This window comes from Diospyros lotus, chromosome 5, assembly GCF_014633365.1.
Source record: "Diospyros lotus cultivar Yz01 chromosome 5, ASM1463336v1, whole genome shotgun sequence".
Classification (NCBI taxonomy): domain Eukaryota; kingdom Viridiplantae; phylum Streptophyta; class Magnoliopsida; order Ericales; family Ebenaceae; genus Diospyros; species Diospyros lotus.
This window is the reverse complement of record NC_068342.1, coordinates 34643566-34667102: the sequence shown is the minus strand read 5'-3', so window position 1 is coordinate 34667102 and position 23537 is coordinate 34643566. Positions and strand designations below refer to the sequence as shown.

At 36.1% G+C, this 23537-nt stretch overlaps 1 protein-coding gene across 2 annotated transcripts in view; it reads right to left on the bottom strand.

Moving 5' to 3' along the window:
• LOC127801127 (uncharacterized) overlaps positions 1 to 23537 on the bottom strand; it is a 152411-nt gene that overhangs the window by 34668 nt on the left and 94206 nt on the right. For both annotated transcript variants that reach the window (XM_052335997.1, XM_052335998.1), the window contains 5 exons: positions 13345 to 13488; positions 13138 to 13245; positions 12537 to 12647; positions 10824 to 10931; positions 10611 to 10721 (listed from right to left, as the gene is read on the bottom strand). In XM_052335997.1, coding sequence (XP_052191957.1) covers positions 10611 to 10721; positions 10824 to 10931; positions 12537 to 12647; positions 13138 to 13245; positions 13345 to 13488 — 582 coding nt within the window. The remainder of the gene's footprint in view (positions 1 to 10610; positions 10722 to 10823; positions 10932 to 12536; positions 12648 to 13137; positions 13246 to 13344; positions 13489 to 23537) is intronic.

The following is a 23537-nucleotide window of genomic DNA, read 5'->3' as shown; positions in this document are numbered from 1 at the left end:
ATCCATGGCAAACCCCCTAATTGGAAACCAAGAACTAAGAAAGAAAGTCAAGGACATCACACTGCACCAGAGGAGAATTCTATTGCAATTCCAAATGGTCAATTCAGCAAAGAACAATTGAAAATTATTCAGCAATTAATTTCCCAAGCTTAACAAACATCTATTACTCCAACCACTGCCCATTCAACAACAACTATAGTAGCCCAAAAGGAAAATTTATGACTTCCCTTAAGGCTAAAAAGATGGACAACAAAGGTATTTGGATAGTTTATTCTAGAGCTTCTGATCATATGACCAATGATATGTCTCTAATCCGAGATTTCCAACCATGTTCTAAAAATTACACTGTGCATATTGCTGATGATTCCATATTAAAAGTGCCTGGTACAGGTTTTGTTATACTTTCCAAGAACCTTACACTTGAATCAGTTTTATTGGTTTTAAAGTTGGATTGTAATCTACTTTCTATTAGCCAGCTTGCTCGAGAAAAGAATTGTGTTACTAAATTTTTCCCAAATCACTGTATTTTTTAGAATTTGAATTCAGGACAGATGATTGGCAGTGCTGAATTGCATTCGGGACACTATATGTTAAACGTGAATGAGTCCTCTAGAAGACAAACTCAGAAGACAGTTGATGGGAAATGTTCTTTTTCAACTCTTAGGTCTAGTAATGATAGTGAAATTATGTTATGGCACTATCATTTGGGTCATTCTAGTCTTTTGTATCTCAAAGAACTCTTTCCATTCTTATTTAACAAAAATTCAATTGATGTTAAATATGAAGTCTGTCAATTATCTAAGCATGTTCGTAATTCTTATCCACATCAAACTTACAAAGAATCTCCTCATTTTTCATTAATTCACAATGATGTTTGGGAACCTTCTAAAATTAAAAGTGTAACTAGGGCAAGATGGTGTGTTTCATTTATAGATGACCACACTCGTGTCTCATGGGTAATTCTCATGAAAGAAAAATTTGAGGTAGGTTAACTATATCTCTTAAAGTGTTTAGTTGTACTTCTTTTGTCCATATTCCTCATCAAAATCGAGATAAGGTTGATCCTAGAGCCATTAAATGTATTGTCATGTGATAAGGGTAGTCGTGTAATAGTCTAATACAAGGGGGGTAATAAATGGGGATGGTGGTTATGGGTAAGAAGAACATAGAAGATTTGTAGTTAGAAGAATGTAATTCAAATCTTGGTGCCACTCCGCAAGGAGGGCTATATAAGCCAGCAACCGCTGCTTTAACGGGAATGCTTGAATACAATTGAGTCTTGTTTCCCTCTCTCATATTCTCTCTTTCTAGATTCTCTCCACCTCTTTCTGTTCATCAATTCCAGCGCAATTCATCTTGAATTGCGAGATAATCCTCTGTCAGAATCGAGTTTTGACATGTATCTTCTGCGATTATACTCCAAATCAAAAGGCATATAAGAATTATTCCCCTCTCAAAAAGAAATTCTATCATTCTATGGATGTTACTTTTCTAGAAAAATAACCTTATTATTCCAAAACCAACATTTAGGGGGAGAGTTAGAATTTTAAAGAATTTTGGTTTTGGGATTTTAAATCATCTCCTACTACTATCCTTCCTTCTACTAAGAATCGAGTTCTGACATGTATCTTCCGCGATTATACTCCAAATCAAAAGACATATAAGAATTATTCTCCTCTCAAAAAGAAATTCTATCATTCTATGGATGTTACTTTCCTAGAAAAATAACCTTATTATTCCAAAACCAACATTTAGGAAAAGAGTTAGAATTTTAAAGAATTTTGGTTTTGGGATTTTGAATCATCTCTTACTACTGTCCTTCCTTCTACTACTCCTCATCCAAAGTCTCATATCACTAAAAATCAATCAAATTTACAGCCTTTAACTGTTCCATTACAGCAGTTACAACCTTTGAGTATTTCTTCAACTGTTAACAACAAAGAGTTAATTGTCTATTCCAGAAGGAAGAAAGATTAAGGACATGTAGAAGAACAAGTGCAACTCACTACTAACCATGAAGATGAACCAAATTCAATTCCAAAAGAGACACAAAAAGGTAACACTGTTTCTAATTCTGAAGAGGTGAATTTAGATGATCTTGATCTACCAATTGTCCAAAGTAGCACAAAGTATCCCATCTGCAATTTCCTCTCTTACAAGAGGTTGTCCCCAAAATACCATGTTTTTACTACTAAACTCATAGATATACAAGTTCCTAATAATATACAAGAAGCTCTCTAGATACCTGAGTGGAAGTAAGTTGTAAATGAAGAAATTAGAGCACTTGAAAAGAATGGAACTCGGGATGTAGTCAATCTGTCTCCTGAATGTTAGTGTTAGTGCCCTAATGCCAGATTTAGATGGCATCTAGGAATTGTAATATGGGAGCTGATGATGTAAATCTTGCAAATGTTATAAAATATGTTTTTATATTTTAAGATCGTACCTTCATTCATATCTCTTCAATCAATATATATATATATATATGAATGTGTTCTTAGATTTCTTAATGAAAGTCTTCTTATTAAATATTAAGAATATGTGACAAAGATTTTCAAATTAAAGATTTCTTAAAATGATTCCCAGTTTTTAGATTTCTCAAAAGGGGGCTATGAATAATCTATTACGGACTGACACATGGGTTACTACATTTAATTAGTATGAGATACTAATGATAAATGATGGTGAGTTGTATGCCATAATCCATAAGATGAATATAAAAGACATGTGGGTAGATGTTAGTTGAACATTTATTGAATGTGACGCAAGTGATAGGTCACATGGCTGAGAGGATCTATGATCTATCACTGGTTTGATTGTGTTACTAGTTCTTAGACTAGAGGCAACACGGTTATCTTGTATGTTGGCACTTGAGATTTGTCGTCGCTAAGAACAACCCGATTACTACAGTAGGAGATGTACTATGTCATCTAGGTGCAATAACATATGGAGGTAGATGATTGTTAATGGGATCCATTGACCCAGTGTTATTAAAGGCTCAAATCGCACTAAGGCAAACAAGGGTATTGGAGCCTGAGGCACAAGTCGAGGCGCATGCTAACCAAAAAAAAGGAAATATATATGTCCAAGTTGAAGAATAAGGTATAAAATAGGTTCTAACTCCGAATAATATATTCACAAGCATGCTATAAAAAAATTAAAAAATTCAATATATACTAACTAAGAAAAATATTAAAACAAATTACATACCTGTAAAATTCAGCAAAGCACATCCAATTATATTTCAAAAACTGACATATAAGCATCACAAAAGTTAAAAGAATTTGTAAGAAAAGTCTTTAACTAAACAACAACAACAATAACTCCTCCAACCTTTATCCCACTATGTGGGGTCAGCTACATGAATCTAGACTTCTATGTACTTCTGTCTTTTGTCATATCTTCATTTAGGCCCATACATTTCATATCAAACTTTAATGTCTCTACTTGGGTCAGCCTCTACTTCTTTTTTTGACTAATTGTTCCATTTCATCAACTCTCTTCACATGAACGTCTTTTAGTCTTCTTCTCACATCAGCAAACCATCTTAATCTAGTCTCTCTCATCTTCTTCTCGATTGACACTACTCCTACCTTATTACGAATAACCTCATTTCTAATTTTATCTTTTCTTGTGTGGCCGCACATCCATCTTAGCATCCTCATCTCCGTTACGCTCGTCTTTTGCTCATGCAAATATTTGACTACCCAACATTCTGAATCATACAACAGAACTGGTCTTATAGCTGTCCTATAGAATTTTCCTTTCAGTTTTAATGGGATTTTACCAACACATAACACCCCCGATGCATTTCTCCATTTTAGCCAACCTGCCTTAATTCTATGCGTGACATACTCGTGAATTTCTCCATCTTTCTGAATTACTGATCCCAAATATCGAAAATGGTCTTTTCTTTGTATGATTTGGTTTTCCAATTTTATTATAATATCATTTACTCTTACATTCTTACTAAATTTACATTTCATATATTCTATTTTCCTTCTATTTAATTTAAATCCCTTAGATTTTAAATTGTTTCTCTACAACTTAAGCTTAGTGTTCACTCCCTTTTTTGTTTCATCCACCAACACTATGTCATCTACAATAGCATACACGATAGCACATTTGTCTGAATGTGTATAGTGAGTTCATCCATTACTAAAGCAAATAAGTATGGACTTAATGCAGAACCTTGATGCAGTCGCATTGTAATTTTAAATGGTTCAGTATCCCCTCTGCATGTTCTGACCCTTGTCTCTGCATCGTGATACATGTCCTTGAGGGCTTGTATATAGACTATTCAGACTCATTTCTTCTCTAAAACCCTTCATAATACTTCTCTAGGGACCTTATCATAAGCCTTTTCTAGATCTATAAACACCATATGCAGGTCCTTGTAATGATCCCGATACCTTTCCATTAGGCGCCTCAGTAGGTATATAGCTTCCATTGTTGATCTACCAAACATGAAACCAAACTGATTTTCCGAGACGTCTGTTTCTTTTTTTAGCCTCTGCTCTATTACTCTCTCCCAGAGTTTCATGGTATGGCTCATTAACTTAATTCCTCTGTAATTTTCACAGTTTTGAACATCTCCTTTGTTCTTGAATATAGGAACAAAAGTACTCTTCCTCCACTCATCTAGAATCTTTTTTTAATTAAGAATCTTGTTAAATAATTTCGTTAGCCAAGAGATGCCCTCTTCTCCCATACATTTCCATGCTTCTATTGGTATATTATCCAGTCCCATGGTATATTATCTAGTCCCACCGCCTTATGATTTTTCATCTTTTTCAATGCTTGGCTTATTTCTTTTAAACTTATGCGTCGATAAAATGTATAGCTCACGTTCCCTTCGGAGTTACTAAGATGTCCCAACCTAACTCTTGTGTCCCCACCATCATTAAATAATTTTGTGAAATACTCATTCTATCTCTCCATTTTGTGAAATACTCATTCACTAATACATTTTGGTTTTCATCTTTTATGCATTTCACTTGGTTTAGATCCCTTGTTTTTCTTTCTTTTGCTTTAGTTAATTTATATATATCCCTTTCTCCATCTTTTGTATCAAGTCGTTTATATAGATTCTCATATGCTTTTGACCTTGCTTCAATAGCTCTTTTTGTTGTTTTTTTCGCTTCTTTATAATTTTTTAGATTTTCTTCATTGCTACACTAATATACAGGCTTATAGAAAGTTTTCTTCTTTCTAATTTTCAATTGTATCTCTTTATTCCACCACCAAGACTCCTCAAGGTTTGAGGCTCTACCATTTGTCTTTCCAAAGACTACCTTTACCGTGTTTCTCAGGGCAATAGCCATTTCCCTCCACATTTGGTTTGCCTATCCTTCTCCATTCCATTCCCTTCTATCTCTTATTTTTTCTTTGAAGATTAATTGTTTCTCTCCTTTTAAATCCCACCACCTAATTCTTAGATTTTGTTTTATGTGATTTTTTCTCTTCCAATTTCTTACCTGGACGTCAAGATTTTAAATCCTAATTAAAATTAACTAATTATAAAATTTTAAATAATCTAAAAATCATCATCATCATCAAGATCTAACGTTTCCATATTCCCATCATCAAAAGCATCATCTCTAATATCATCTTCTTCCACATCATATCCCTCTTCCTTTTCAATTAGTGTTTAGTTATAATTGAAATTTGAATTGGAATTTGAGAAGTTTCCTTTTCCTTTTAGGATTGGATTCTATTAAAAAACACAACAATAAATAAAATACCAATTCTAATTAGTATTTACTTGTAATCTGAAAAGTTTCCTTTTCTTATTAGGATTCCATTAAAAATTACAATAATAAACATTTAAAAAATAAAACAATCAAAATTCTATTAAAAAACAGCCAGGCACACCTAAGCCCAAGGCTGCCTAAGGGCCTAGGTGCGCCTTTGCACGCCTTGCTAGCATTCGCCCGCCTGGAACCCCTCCAAATGTCAAAGCAGCATCTTGCACCTAAGCGTGCCTTTACTAACATTGTATCAACCTTCAGTGTGAAGTGGACATCTTATATGATTAGTGATAGTTATGATTGTATAAACCCATGACTAGGGTGCACTTGATTGGAAAAGTGTTTCCAATATCAAAAAGAGTTCCGATGTGTCACCTCGATCACACCACGCTAGATCTTAGCATAGCTATCAAGTAAGTGAGTTTGATCAATCTATGGCTCTCACTCAATCGAGATGTTAGTTGATAGAGGGATTATAGTACACAAGAATCGAAAGCCCAAACAAGTTCTCTTGAAATATGACTTCATTACTAGTAGGATCGCCTTGACATAATGCTACTTGCCACTCAGGGTCTTTCAGGGTACATTGGAGAGATGAAGAGTTCTTCATTATAGACCAAAGTGTTTGATGTGTCCTGATTGCTACTTAGTGATGAACCTAAAAGGTCACACGCATATCCGAGTATAGTAGTTAACTAGTGATGAAAAACTATAATTAATTAATGATCTTCACTAAGAGTTAACGATGACATCGTTAAGAGTAAACGGAACAGGTTTAAATTAATCAGAGTATTTGTTAAGAGTTGATAGGCATGCCATTAAGAGTTAACAGGAGCCTCAGTTTCATTATGAGATAATGAATGGGCCATTAAGAGTTAATGGCTGGGTTAGATGCAATTTGCGAAAAATTGAAACAAGGGAACAGAACCGATCGACCAACCTTGGAGGCAATCGACTGGATCAAGGCTGAATTCATCGACATGTCGAGAACCGGTCGATCAGAACCTTGCTGATGGATGCAAACCAGTCGACCAATTTCAAAACCGTTTCTAACAACGAGGGTCGCGATTCAACACGATCTCTTATTGTTTTCTGCAATAGTTTTGGCTGTGAGCAACATGAAAGACGAACAAGAAGGACGATATGCCTGGGGCACGCCTCTCCTTGTCTCTCCCTTGTCCCCTTTCTCTCTCCTGGCCATTTTGTTCGAATTTGAGGCATTTAGGGTTTTAGGGTTTCATATATAAGCTTTGTACAAAAGAGAAACACCTAAGCTTGCAATTGCAATTCTTGCATTCTTCTCTCTCGGTCAGTGCATTTCTTCTTCACTCCAGAGCATTAGAAACCCTTTCCTCCTTTGCTTATCTTGCTCCATTGATTTCTTGTTGCTAGTGCCGCATTCCAATCCAAATAGAGAGTCTATTGGATTTGGAATCCCTTGTGTTGAATCCAAACCTAAAAGCTTCGTCTCCTGCATTTAGCTTGGCTAGCAAATAGACTAAGTTGTAGGATTCATACCCTACCCGGAGCATGGATTAACTATACCCCTCGTGCTTTTAGGGGTCGAATTAGTCATCCAATAACTTTTTCGGAACAATTGGTGTGTTCAAAGGAAACATTCGGGAGATGTTCGGTGAGCAAAGGTTGCTGCCTCGGGAGGATATTTAGCCTCTTCATCAGAATCGGAACTGCCAATGAGGTATATATTCTAACCCCTTTTGGTATGGTTTCGATTTTTGTTCCATATGGTCGTCAATACCGAGTCTTGCAAGGTGATCTTAATTTAATTTCCACTGCGTATTGTATGTGTTTTCGAAAAAGTTTTGAAAACAAGTAAAACCCTTACATGCAGGGGCGGATTTGGGGGGGGGCAGGCACGGGCTGCAGCCCCCCCCCAAGATTCAGCCCTCCCCCAGATTTGCAAGGGAGGAGGGCTGAAATGGGTTATGGATCTGGGGGCCAGCCCTCCCCCAGATCTACTCCTAGATCCGCCCCTGCTTACATGATACACCAAGAGTTGGCATTCCCCTTCACTGGAAAGAATCCAATTGGATGCAAATGGATTTTTACCATTAAGCACAAAACAGATGGAAGTGTTGAAAGGTTCAAAACCCAATTAGTTGCTAAAGGTTTCACATAGTCTTATGGTATTAATTATCAAGAGACTTTTGCTCCTGTTGCTAAATTAAATACAGTTTGAGTACTTTTATCTCTTGCAGTGAATAATGATTAGAAATTACATCAATTGGATATCAAGAATGCTTTTCTCAATGGAGATTTAGAAGAGGAGGTGTATATAGAGAAACCTATAGGTCTTAAGAATCAAACAAATTCAAACAAAGTCTGTAAGTTAAAGAAATCTCTTTGTGGTCTCAAACAATCTCCTATAGCATGGTTTGACAGATTTACTAAAGCAATAAAGAAGTTTGGTTATTCACAATGTCAATCTAATCATACATTGTTTATAAACAGTTCTCCTAGTAAAAGAATATCCATTATTATTATGTATGTGGATGATATAATCCTAATAGGAGATCATGAAGAGGAGATTAGCAAACTCAAGATATTTCTTGCAAATGAATTTGAAGTCAAAAACTTAAGAAATCTGAAATATTTTCTTAAGATGGAAATTGTAAGATCCAAGACAGGTATTATAATTTCTCAATGTAAGTATGTTCTTGATATACTTAACGAAACTGGAATGCTTGGATGCAAACCTTCAAATACTCAAATGGAGATTGTAACTAAAGATAAGAGATGAAAGGAAAAATGCTTCTGCTGACAAAGGAAGATATCAAAGACTGATTGGTAGACTTATTTATCTATCACATATAAGGCTTGATATTGATTTTGCAGTAAGTGTAGCGAATTAATTTATGAACAATCCCACTAAAGAGCATATGAACTGATTGTATCACATTTTTAGATACCTAAAGAAAACTCCTGGAGAAGGTCTATACTTTAAAAAAACTAAGAAGAGGAATATTGAAGTATTCATTGATGCAGATTGGGCTGATTCTATTACTAATCGCAACTCAACTTCTGGATATTATACTTATATATGTAAAAACTTGGTAACTTGTCACAACAAGAAGCAAAGAGTTGTGGCTCGAAGTAGTGCAAAAGCAGAATTTAGAGCAATGGCTCATGGAATATGCGAAGGAATGTGGTTAAAGCGATTGCTCATTGAACTTAAAGTTGTATCAGGTCAAATTAATATATTGTGTGATAATCAAGTAGCTATAAGCATAGCTAAAAATCTAGTTCATCATGTTCGAACTAAACATGTGGAGAAAGATAAGACACTTTATAAAAGAAAAAGTTGAAAATGGGACTATCAATATTTCCTACATATCTACTGCTCTTCAGATTACAAACATACTAACCAAGGCTCTACCTAAGATCAAGTTTGAGGATTTGAGATCCAATCTGGGTTTACTTAACATTTACAACTCGGCTTGAGGGAGAATGTAGAAAATATGTAATTATTTAGTTTTGAATATTCCATTTGATTGTACAGTTTGTTATAATTTTATTTCTAGGATATTTATTTTCCTTGTTTGGCAGTTTCTAAGTCAAATTCTACAATCATATTAGTGCTATTTTCAAACTTTTTGTAAAACATATTTTCTTTAATTGTTCTTTCATTTTTAGCACACTAAATCCTTCTGAAGATTCTGTTCTAAATACTTTCATTTTTGGTAAATGTTCACCAATTACTTAATTTTGGCATCATATAACAGGGATTGCTGTCTTACCTATAGAACTTACCCTTCTATACTCAGATTTTTCATTACATAGCTATATACCAGCGGTGCCATTTATTCTCCATCTTAGAATTCAGAGGTACACATCCTTGTAACATCACCTTCCTGCTGGATAAATGTGGTATGACCACCCCTAGGTAAAACCTAACATTCAGACCCCAATGTTTTTTTTTTTTAAATTGGAACAAACCCTGACAACCGATTTAGTTTAACAAACTGCCAACCACTAAACATGTGGTTTTCAACTAAGGCTCCGTTGTTTGGGGCACTTTCCCCATTTTCTAGGCACCATGAAAACATTGAAGTCAACTGAAAACACTTTTCTGTCAACAGGAAGACACCTGAAAATTGTGATACAATTTTTGGAAAACAACTTCCCCTCTTGAAGAAGGGAAATTGTTTCTTCAAACCCTACTTTCCCCCAAATTTCTGCCTCACCTCCCTTGCCATCCTGCTCTCTCACTCACTGTCTCACTCTCACGCCGGATCTCCCACCCCATCTTGCTCTCTCGCCATCTCTGTCTCTCTCCCTCTCCGTCTTCCTGTCTTGCAGTTTTTCCTGTTGAGATCGAAGCAGAAGGCACAATTGCAGTGGGATCGAAGGCAAACTAAAAGTGGAAACTACGACGGACACTGGAGGAAGAAGGTTAAGGATGGATGTCTGCACAACTGCATTGACAATTTTTGTTCTTGGGAAAGCATGCTGAAGCATTGGGGGGGAAACCAATTGAACATATGATGATTTTGAATCTTCCCTGACCTCATCTGCTGGCTATTGGCAGTTTGTCTCTGTCTCTGTCTGGTTTGTGAAAAGTGGATTTTGTTTCTGTGCAATATCTTGTAATTTTCTAAGTGCCCACCAAACACTGGAAATGGTTTTCCAACAAAATGTTCAGGTTACAGCCAAACAACAGAAAACACATTTCAGGAAAGTTCTTTTTTGAAATTGGTTTTCCTTGAAAAGTATTTTCCCTCGGGAAAACACTCTTCTACAAACAAATGAAGCCTAAATGAGAAAACATGGGCACAGATACATGATTGAGGACATTCAGTTCCTTAATTATATTCAAGAACAGATAAACTTTCAACAAACCTGATAATGTGCTGCAGAAATGAGAAGTTTAAACATTGCAACAAAGAGATCTTCATTTGATGGAGATTGCTCATATAGAATGCTGTTGATAGAACGCCTCAGATATAAAATCTGGCAACAAGATTAAGAATTTACATTTAGGATCCAGTAATATAGACAGTTTAATTTCGAAGAACATGGTCATTCAATTAAGTGTTGACACATAAAGCAGACCTGCTTTTCTTCGAGATCAAAATATGCATTCCCAAACAAATATTGTTCTGAACAGTCAGTAAGAGCAAATAACATACACAATACTTTTGCTGCCCCCACTTGTATTTTCTGCATGGTCAACCAAAAAATTGTTAATAAGAAACACAGCAATCAAATTGGTAAGAAATAAAATCAACAAGAATAAAATAAATGCACCACAAACCCCTAAAAAAGTAAATTACCCTGCACAGAAAAACAATCACGGAAACAATTAAAAATGAAATGTTGCATGCATTCTATTCTCCACTTGAAAACATATAAAATTATATGCAATCCTCTATGCAGGAGAACACCCTTGCTGATGTCAGCCAACTGTGTCCCTGCCACTACACGATCCAAAGAAGAACCAACAACCATTCTGCATACACTGAGCAACACTTTGACTGGACTGTGCATTTCTCCATTACAGACTAATGGCCCCAAAATTAACAGGGAGTGATGTGCAGCGGCTATCTCATGCTGATGTCACAATTTTTACAGAGACAAACCTTCTGGAATTTACAATGGTCTGCAATAACTGAATTAGACACAATCTTAAAAAATTTGAAGGAAAGCAGAGATGAAGAATCATTTTAAAAGGTCCTTTAACTCAATTCCTAGACAATTAATTTGAAAATGCTTTATGAATTTAGTATATACTTAGCTTATGTACACATTCTTTTGCAAGTCTTCCATCAATAGGAAAAAGACAGAAACTTACATAATCATTTAAACAGTTTATGTTCAGTGTTTCTGTATGAGAGTAGCTACTCTTTTGCCAAGAGAAGCTAATGGTGTTTGACAGAAAACTCTTCTTGCTTAAAAAAAGAACCTATTGAAAAAAAAAGGGCAAATAGCAAAAAAAATCCAAACCTTTTCGCGAATTTGCAAATTATCCAAACGTTTCAATTTTAACAATTGTATCATAATTGGTCAATTGGGTACAATTTTATCTAACACCTGAAATCAATTTGAGAGACGTATGTCATTACTGACATGGCATGCCACGTGTCACAAAATAAATAAATGAGTAGGACCCACATGTATGCAAGAAAAAAAAAGAAAAAATTGTACAAGTGGGACCCACTCTTTTTTTTTATGACAAGTGATGTGCCATGTCAGCAAAGACACACACCTCCCAAATTGATTTCAAGAGTTAGATAAAATTGCACCCAATTGGGATACAATTGCCAAAATTGAAATGTTTGTACAAATTCGCGAAAAGGTTTGGGTTTTTTTTGGTACTTGCCCAAAAAAAAAAAAAAAAAGCTTAGAAAATAGATAAAAAGATGCTTTTTCTGAATTTACCCATAGGAATAGAAGAGATGAGATGTATTTCACATTTTCACACAACTTCCTTTCATACAATTTAACATTCTTCTTATTCTTAGGGTACTGTTCACATTTTCTAAAACATGTTGCTACAAAAATGACTAGCAAAAATCCAACTTTTTTGGGCAGTTACCAAACAGTCCATCATAAGCATTTAATAGGGCAGTTTTTTGTTACTTTTTGTAGGTTCTTCCAAAATGAGCCAGAATACATGTGAAGAAAGTATAGCAGCAATGTATACAGAAAGATGCAAGAAGGAAAAACCATATACACAATTTAGAAAAAAGGTGGCTAATGGGAGAACTACGAAGAAAATATAATTTAAACTAGACATGGTAGTAACATCATGGTACGGTCACATACAGGATTGCGAAAGAATGAAATCAAGGATATCATGGCAGTAGCAACAGGAATTGGCTTGGTTGAAGGTGATAGCATGGCATGGTGAAACACGGGAAGGCCGGGAAAAGTATCCTGAAAAGTAGCACAGATGATAGTTAGAAATATATTGTCACTTAAGCTCATCCCTGGCAAAGCTATGCTCCAGCATTAAGCTATTTTTGCTAGCCACAAGAAGTGTGAAAGAATTAATGAGCACTTCATGTATTGCTTTGCACAAGCGAGTTTCTGTTTGCCACCAGACCAGTGTCTTGGCCCCTCCTGATCAACTAGGAGCAGAAGGAGGTAAGGAGACTAAGGCTGTCAAAACAATTTCTATTGTATTTGAGAGAATATATTATAAAATCCACAGTTGTTATATAAGAGAAACGATGTGAGAGTGAGAGTGAGAGAGGGAGAGAAAGTGAGTTTTCCCTCAAAGTTCATAAAAATTGAAGGGAAGGAGTTAGCAGAATAGAAAGACATCTATTTGGGGGAAACAAAACAACTTCCCATTTAACTGACAAAATGTAGAACAGGTACACTTTTGACAAGCCAGATGAATAAGAAAGGACCACGGAGATACCTGTGTAGGATTAGAAAGCATGATAACAAGAATATCCAACACATTACATATTGCCTGCTGTAACCCTTCAATCTCCATCAGCTCATAAAATCGGCATACATAGAGTTTCTGTGAAAAAAACCAGAAGCCTTCATTATGGAAAATAAAATATTGATTGTCAATGATAAATTATCCACATCATAGTGTGAGAAAGGAAAGAAGACTGACCTCTATAGCCTGTGCAGTTGTGCAAACAATTCGAAAGAGGACATTGTGAATGGAAGAATCACTAACCAAAATATCCCGGACAACATCACTCAGTTTCTGACAGTAGGGAACTGATAAAATGCATTTTTTCATCAAGTCAAGGACCTGCACCAGAAATCCATAAGAGGATATTTCCAGCATTTGAATGTCATGCCATCATTTCAAGAGGACAACACAGTCCAGAACTGCAACATTTAGTAAGGGGTGAAACCTATTTCCATATTTGAGAGGATGATTCTGGCATCACTAACCCAATATTTCATGTTTAAGCCAGATCAAATAATCCAGAAATGATAATAATTTACCATAAGAAGCCAACTTTCCATGAACTTGTTGACATGTCATGCCCTAGTTTGTCCAACATGGAGGGAAAGAAATATTTGATGCCACACTGCTTTTTTGGTGATGTGAAGGAATTCAAGAACAAAAATTGATGGAACAGAGTTTCGTAATCATTCATGTTCTCCTAATTTTTAGAAAGTCAATTCAGATTCTTCTTTTTCGTCTTCATTTCTTTACTTTTCAGACCACCTGTATAAGCTTGTTGATATATGCACTGAGGATTATAGATGAAAAGACACTTGCATATATCCTCTGTACAGGACAGAAACTCACAAAAAAGAAAAAGGAAGAAAAGAATATCTAGAATTAGAGAATGGTTAACATTACACAGATTTGATTGACATACTATATCCAGAAAACCCACGAGAATGGAGCAAATTAAAAAACCAGATTGCATTAATGTTTACTGTCACCATAAGGATCCAGAAATCAGTTAAGAGAGAGGATTTGTAATATTAAACTTTTCTGCCTGATTTTTTCTCTTTCTCCATAGGCAATTGATTACTAAGAATCATCATGAGATGGAACCTAGCTTCTTAAATATACAGTATGAAAGTGTTGATTCCCGGGTAAAATATAAGGAATGATTGGCTATAATCTCAAGAGATTCATCAGTCAAATCATCCTTGGTGTAGAAACTAATCTTATCTCTAGTTTTAGAAACTGTTGAAATTGTTCTTTGACTGGTTTTTTGGATACTTTCCTATCCTTTGTACAGTCAACCTTTCCTATGTTTTGTACAGCCCATCTTTCCTAGTTTTAGCAACTATAATCTTTCCCATGATGTAATCTCCAACCCCATAAATAGGGCTGTATCACTTGTGTGAAATATATGAGAAACAGTTTATTTCCACATGGTATTAGAGCCATAATTTTTTCTTTCCTCGTTGCCTCCTTGGTCTAGTTATTGTGTGCCTTCATCGCCACAGTATTGTCTTCTTTTCCAGCCTTTATTGTTGTATATCATGTCAGAAATTTCCCAAACCACGCCTCCTATGGCTACGGGAGATGCTATTCCATTTGAACAACCAATCGGTAATGCTCCAACCAGTGAGCTACCAAGGATGCATCATTCATATGGTCTAGATGGCAGAAATTATCTCCAATGGCCTCAACTCTAAAGGGCCAATAGAAGATAGCCCATCTAACTGGACCAGCACCCAAGGCCTCTGATCCAGCATTCACTGCATGGGATATTGAGGACTCAATGCTAATGTCTTGGCTCTGGAGTTCTATGCTACCGATCACATGACCTATGACCCAAATGTGTTTGAAAACTATAAACCAATGGCTAGTCCCAAAAGAATAACTATAGCCAATGGTCATACAGTTCCTATAGCAAGCTAGGGAAGTGTTATTTTTAATTCATCACTTCTTGTTCAACATGTTCCTCATGTCCCTAATCTCTCTACCAACCTAATTTCTATTCATCAGCTCACCAAAGACCTTAACTATCATGTTGTTTTCTCTCCTCATGCTTGTGTGTTTCAAGAACAGGACTCACGGAAGAAGATTGGTGTTGTTGAGGAATGGAATGGGCCACATACTAATTGAAGAGGGACTGTGAGATTACTAAAGGGGATCAGCCTACCCTTGCCTGCTCATCACAACCTACTTCCACTATGACTGAAATTTGGCTCCAACGTTTTCGTTTAGGCCATTCTCCTTTTAGTTTGTTGCAAACCATGTTTCCTTCTTCATTAAAGGGTTTAAATGTTACTACTTTTCACTGTGATGTATGTGAATTCTCCAAGCATCATCGGGTGTCCTATTCAATTAGTAACAAACTCTCTTCCATTCCTTTTTCCTTGGTGCACTCTGATGTTTAAGGACCATCTAGGATTCCTAATTGTTTTGGGGCTAGATAGTTCATTTCATTTATTGATAATTGTACTCGGATGACTTGGATGTATGATGTATCTCTTAAAGGATAAGGTAGTCATTGGCACAATTCTGCCATTATTCCACCAGATGATTTCCACCCAGTTTGGATCCCTTACTAGGAGGTTTCATACTAATAATGCAAGGAATTATTTTAATCAACATCTTCATCAGTTCTTTCAGCAAGAAGGCATTATGCATGAATCCTCCCGCATTAATACCCCTCAACTAAATGGGGTAGTTAAAAGGCAAATGAAGCATTTACTCAATGTTGGTTGAGCCCTCCTACATCATCATCATGTTCCCAAACATTTTTGGGGGGAAGCAGTTTTAACTGTTGCCCACCTCATTAATCAAGTTCCCTTTAAACTCCTTCAAAATCACTGTCCATTGCAATGTCTTTCACCCTATTTCCCAAATGTCAGTCTTCATACCTTTCTTCCCCTCAAAGTGTTTGCATGTGAGTCTTTTCTTCATATTCCTAAGCCCCACGGAAACAAGCTTGATCCTCAGGCACTTGAGTGCATCTTTCTTGACTATTCTCCCATCCAAAAGGGATACAAGTGATATCATCCTCCCTCTCAGAAATTCTTTTGTGTCCAAGGATGTCACCTTTGTAGAAACTCAATCCTTTTTTGAGTCTCTACTCTTCCTGGTCACCAAAGGGAGACTGTCAGTGGTGACCGTAGTGATCTTCCCACTTTGAATTTAGCCCCTTTGAGACAGTCAGAAACAAAGTCAGCCATAGCTGCACCTGAATCACAACATGGACCTAACTCATCTATTCTTGATTCCTCAAGTTCAAGTGAACAGGACACATGTTCCCCTCTTACAGCATAGCCATTGCTGCCATCCCCTATCAAATTTAAAGGCTCTCCCTATATCTTCAAGAGAAGGTCTCAACCTATTCTGAATTCCCAGCTTGGGCCAACATCTATCCCTAGTCCAAGTATTGAACTTCCTCAGTCATCTACTCATTCTAATTCTATTCCCAATGATTTGGACTTACCTATTGCTAATAGAAAAGAGAATAGAAGTTGTACATAGCATCCATTGGCCAACTACATCTCTTATCATTAGCTCTGACCAAAGCATAGAAGCTTCTGTCACAACCCTAGGGGTGAATTAGTAAATGGCCGTTAATAACTACTTGTATGTGTCGTTAGTTGTTGACTAGATGGAGGTTAAGTGGTTAGGGAATTAGCTTACTGTTTTGGTTGTTATGTTAGTTTTATATTGGTAAAATGCTATTATGGTTGTAGGAGGCTCTATAAAAGACCTACAGCAGTAGGAGGAAGTATCATTGGAGAAAGACCTACAAAAGTCTCTCTCATTTCTGTTTGTCTGTCTGTCTCTCTCTCTCGCGTTCTCTCTTTCATTCCCTCTCGTTCTCCCTCCCTCATTCTATCTATCTTCCTACATTCATTTCTTTCTCGGAATTCAATTGGAATTCCCTTAATTGTCCAACCCATAATCTGAGGGCTTGACGGCTTCTTGTCCTCTCCTGATTCCATCACCATTCCTAAAACAGTTCATGAGGCATTAAAGGATCAGAAATGGACACAGGCCGTGCAAGAAGAGATGAGCACTTTAGAGAAGAATCAAACTTGAGAGACGGTACCTAGACCAAAGGGAGTTTGACTTATGGGTTGCAGATGGGTATTTAACTTGAAATACAATGCAGATGGCATATTGGAGAGATATAAGATTCATTTGGTTGCTAAAAGGTACACACAAATCTATGGAATAAATTATTTAGAGATCTCTGCACCAGTGGAAAAAATAACAACACTACGGATACTCCTACCATTGGTTGTATGTTGTGAACAAAGTAAAACCTTGGAGTTTTAGAGATTAACACTCTTAAGGAAATCAGGGTGAATTCAGAACAATTGAATTTCACACCCTCAAAGATACAAATTACAAACTTAAATAGAAAAAAAAAAAAAAAAACTCCTAAAATCTAGGAATTTAAAACACAAATACAACAATAGATAAGTAGTGATAAATTTCCTAAACTTTCTCCTATTCTATAGGATAAGAACAGGCTTCATCTTCTTCTAATTTTTAGGAACTGATAGCCGCATATTTATATGCTCTTCTATCTTCTTTTTCGGCCCTTTATCTTCTTTAATTTGTAATTATATCCTCAACACTCCCCCTCAACCTGACGAATAGATATCTCTCATTCCCAGTTTGCCTCTAATTAGCTCGAAACCTTGTTTATTCATGGAATTAGTTAGAATATCAGCTTCTTGGATACCTGTTGGTACATATACCAAATTTATATCACCTTCTTCTATCATTTGCTTAATGACATGTCTATCTACCCTCACATGTTTCATCCAGTCATGCTGAACCAGATTATTTACTATACTTATAGCAGACTTGCTATCACAGTATAGTTTTGTAGGAGTAGACTTTTCAATTTTCAGATCTTCCATCAATTTTTCCAGCCACATGATCTCACATATACCTTGTGGGATGGCTCTATATTCAGCCTCAACACTACTTCTAGCCACTACACTTTGCTTCTTACTTTTCGATGTCACCAAGTTTCCCCATACCTTGGTACAAAAATCTGAAGTAGATTTACTATCTTCCAATGATCCTGCCCAATTAGCATCTACAAAGCATTGAATTCCCCGATCTTCATTCTTCTTGACCAAGATTCCCTTACCAGGGCTTCCTTTCAAATATCTTAGGATATGATGGACAGCATTACGGTGTTTATTAGTCGGTCCATGCATAAATTGACTCACTACACTTACTGCATAGGTGATATTCGGTCGTTTGAGAGTTAAGTAGATCAATTTTCCCACTAACCGTTGATATCTTCCCTTATCCACAATAGAGTTTACTTTATTTTCCTTAGATTTCCAGTTAGGTTCCAGGGGAGTGCTAGCTAGTTTGCAGCCCAACTTACCTGTTTTCTTCAATAAATCAAATATATACTTCCTTTGTGAGATATAGATACCTACCTTACTCCTTGCTATCTCCATCCCAAGGAAGTACTTAAGCTTTCCAAGATCTTCAACTTCAAATGAATGTTGCAATTGGCCCTTAAGAGTCTTTATTTCCTGTTGCTTGTCACCTGTGATGATGATATCATCAACATACACAATTAGGATAGTTTTGAGCCATTTGTAGCATGTTTAGTGAACGTGTGATCCAAATGCCCTTGCTTATATACCAACAGGTTCAAGGTTGAGCTAAATCTTTTAAACCATACTCTAGGGGACAGTTTTAGTCCATATAATGATTTCTTCAACCTGCACACCTTTCCATTTTCTTCAAAACCAGGAGGTGCCCTCATGTGTATCTCCTCCTCAAGGTCTCCATTAAGGAATGCATTCTTCATGTCTAATTGATGCAATTCCCAATCTAAATGTGTTGCAATTGACTGTAACACACATATAGAATTAAGCTCTGCAATTGGTGCGAAAGTTTCATCATAATCAATTCTGTGAGTTTGGATAAATCCTTAGGCCACTAACCTAGCCTTATGTCTAGAAATACTTCCATCATAATTATATTTAATGGTAAAAAGCCACTTAATGCCTAGCACACTTTTATTTTGAGGTAAACTCACTAATTCCCATGTACCATTCTTTGCAAGAGCTTCCATCTCTTCCATCACAGCCTGTTTCCAAGGAGGGCTTTGAAGAGCTTCATTCAAGGGGGTAAGGGATTGAGCATTCAAGTAAAGAGTGGATAGAAAGAAATTAGAGTACTCAACAGGGTTTTGAAGCCAAGTACCCGAGTGGGAAGTCGGTTAATTAGGTAGGAGGTAGTGAGGATGGCCTCTCCCCAATAGGAAAAGGGAACTTGGCTAGTGAGCATAAGGGTTCTAGCTGTCTCAAGCAAGTGACGATTCTTCCTCTCGGCCACCACGTTTTGTTGAGGGCTATAGGAGCATGTACTTTGATGTATGATGTCATTCTCACTTCGATAATTATCAAATTCGGCTGAAAAATATTCCCTACCATTCTCCAAACGAAGGATATGGATAGAAGTTTGAAAAATATTGAGAATCATATGATGGAACTGCTTGAAGACTGTATAAATATCCGATTTTTCTTTTAACAAGAAGACCCAAAATGCTCGGGTATGGTCATCTGTAAAAGTGACAAACCATCGAGTGTTAGTAAGATTAGGGATTTTGGTTGGTCCCCACACATCACTATGCACAAGATAGAATGGTTTCGTTGGTTTATAGGAATGTATAGGATTAGGAGTTCTTGTCTGTGTTTGATAAAATGCATTGCTCACACTGAAAAAAATCATCCCTCTAATTGACAAATAAATGGGGCTACAAGAGTTTCAAATATCTAAAGCTTGGATAGCCTAATCGGTTGTGCCATAACCTAATACTGGAATCTAAGATAGTAGATGAAAACAAAGAATTATGTAACCTAATCGAGGTAGAACTACTAGCAGCCTATTTCATGTAGAATAGACCCTCTTGTTCTTTAGCATTGCCAATCAGCTTCCTCGAGGTGAGATCCTGAAATATACAAGAAGCTGGAGTAAATATCACCTTACAGTTCTGATCCCTTGTAAGTTTAATGATTGATATGAGATTACATCTCAAGTTGGGCACAAAAAGTATTGATTTTAACCATAAACTATTTAGATGAACCGAGCCTTCTCCTTTAGCATGTGAAATTGTACCATCTGCCATTATCACCTTAACATCTTTATCACACTGTTTATAGTCAATCAGTTTTTGTAATAGTTCGGTCATGTGATTTGAGGCCCCAGTATCCACAATCCAATCATCATCTACCAATTTATACAAAGCATTTGTGAAGATTACCTGGTTTAGAGATAGCGGTTGTCAGATTGGTCCTTTCTTCCAAATATGAGGTTTTTGAAACATTTACTTGGTGGAATAACTGCTGCAATATCTCCACTTGGTCTAGGGTCAAAACAAGAGACTTACCTTCTCCTTCTTTTGTGTCTGTAGTATACGCAATTTGCTGCTTCTTTTGAGTCTTTCCTCTCCAATTAGCAGGCTTGTCATGCAGTTTACAACATGTTTCTTGGGTATGGTAGGGCCTTTGGCAATGATCGCACCATTACTTCTCCATAGAAGGATCTCCACAATTTGCATCTTGTTTTGGTTTGGTGACAACCAAGGTTGAACCCCCTTGGATAGGAGCATCAGATGATGCCGAGAGCATCACCTTCTTCCTACTTTTTTTTCTCCTAACTTCTGCAAATGCCTCCCTGATAGGGGGAAAAGGTTTTGAGCCTAAGAGTCTCCCCCTGACCTCATCTAAATTAGGATTTAGTCCGCGAAGGAAATCAAAGACCCGTTCATTCTCTATCATCTTTGAGTAAGTTACACCATCAATAGTGCATTCCCAACGAACCTCATAGAATAAATCCATCTCCTACCACAAACCAGAAAGCAAATTATAATATTCGGTAACTGAAAGACTACCTTGGCGAGTTGTGCGTATGGTCGATCTAACTTCAAAGCACTAGGTCATGTTTTCCATGTCTGAATAGAGGTTTTTTGCTGCTTCCCAAACCTCATTGGTTGTCTTATAAAATAGATAGGTTCTTCCTATCTTTGGCTCCATTGAATTAATGAGCCAAGACATGGCAATGGAATTTTTCACATCCCATGCATTATAAGTTGCATCCTTTGGATTTGGTTGTAGCACTTCTCCAGTAAGGTATCCGACCTTTCCTTTGCCCTTCATAACTAATAAAACTGATTGCGACCATTCTCGATAATTCGTCCCATTGAGGCGATGTTGGGTGATTTGAAGGGTATGTTGATCGAAAGCCATTAGTGTAATAAATGACGATATAATCTTAGAGGTTGTAGGTGAATGGGATGAACTTTCGCTAGATCTTGAAGAACCAGTCATCGAGTTGCAGGCTTGTTGTGGAAGGAGAAGGGAAAAAAAATGAAAAAGGAATCAGTCACCAAACCAATGGCTCTGATACCATGAACAAAGCAAAACCTTAAGGCTGCGTTCTCTTTACTATTTTTAAGTCATTTTTAGTTTTCGATTTTCAAAAATAATGAAAAATCGTTCTCTTTGTTGTTTTTAAAAATGCATATTTAAAAACAAAAAAAAAAAATTGTAAAGAAAACTCAAAACAACAAAAAGTTGTTTTGAGTGTTTTCATCCAAAACAAACTTTAAACTCAAAACACATTTATTTATTTATTTATTCATATTTTATTATTGTAATGGGAAAAAATATTACAAAATTCATTAACTTTAAAATGTATATATTTTTTTAATAATATATTAACATTAAATATTTCTAATTTACTGAATAATCAAATTTATTGAATAAAATATCATTAAAAAATTATTTTCAAAATTTCAAAGAGAACGCGTTTTCTAATTTTCTATTCTAAGAAATAGTTTTTTAAAATGACAAAGACAACGCGTTTTCAATTTTCTAAAAACAGACTACCAAAACAGAAAATTGAAAATGAATTCAAAACTAAAACTTGAAAAGCAAAGAGAACGCAGCCTAAGAGTTTTAGAGATTAAAACTCTAAGAAAATCAGGGTGAATCCAGAACAATTGAATTTCACACCGTCAAATATACAAATTACAAACTTAAATAGAAGAAAAACTCCTAAAATCTAAGAATTTAAAACACAAATACAACAATAGATAAGCAGTGATAAATTTCCTAAACTTTCTCCTATTCTTTCGGATAAGAAGAGGCTCCATCTTCTTCTAATTTTTAGGAACTGATAGCCGCATCTTTATATGCTCTTCTATCTTCTTTTCGGCCCTTTATCTTCTTTAATTTGTGATTATATCCTCAACATGTTGTAGTTGGCAAATACAACAACTTTATGTAAAAAATGCCTTCTTCCATGGCAATCTAGAAGAAGAAGTTTTTATGGAACCACCACCAGGGTTTGATAAAGAAGCCTCAGTCGGGGTGTGCAGGCTTAAAAAGGCTATGGGCTTAAGTAATCTCCAAGAGCATGGTTTGACAGATTCTCTAAAGCTATGAGATAGATGGAATATCAATAAAATTAAGGAGATCACACTCTCTTTATTAAACATACAATGGAGGAGAAGGTGACAACTTTGCTTGTGTATGTAAATGATATCATAGTTACTAAAAATGATGCAAAGGAACAACAACGATTGAAAGAAAGCCTTCCAAGGACATTTGAGATTAAGGTTCTTGGTAAACTCAAGTATTTCTTGGGAATAGAAGTAGCTTACTCCAAAGAAGGAATCTTTCTTTCCCTAAGGAATCTTTCTTTCCCAAAGAAAGTATATCATGGATTTTCTAAAGGAAACTAGGCTGTTGGGAGGAAAAGTAGCTAGCACACCAGTGGAACCAAACCTTAAATTAGGTGAGAAGCCTAACTATCAATTGGTGGACAAAGGAAGGTATCAAATGTTGGTGGGTCGCCCAATTTATCTATCGCATACTAGACATGGCATTGCATTTGCTATCAGTTTGGTTAGTCAATTTATGCACAATCTGACAGAAGAACATATGCAGATGGTTAGAAGACTTTTGTGTTACCTAAAGTCCACACTCGAGAAAGGAATTTTGTTTAGATCAGGGGATAACCTGGCTATTACAAATTACACATATGCTAACTTTGCAAGTTCCCTAGTTTATAGGTGGTCTACAACTAGTTATTGTGTGTTTCTAGGACGAAATCTAGTGTCTTGGAGAAGTAAAAAACAAAATATAGTGGTCAGGTCCAGTGTTGAGGCAGAATCTTGAGCTATGGCTCTAGGTTTTTGTGAATTGTTGTGGTGAAGATTTTTTGGATGATCTAAGAATTGCTAACAATGGTCCAATCAAGTTGTTTTGTGACAAGAAGTCAGTTATAAGTATTGCACATAACCCAATACAACATGATAGAACAAAACATGTTGAGATAGATTGGCATTTTATAAAGGAAAAGTTAGAGGT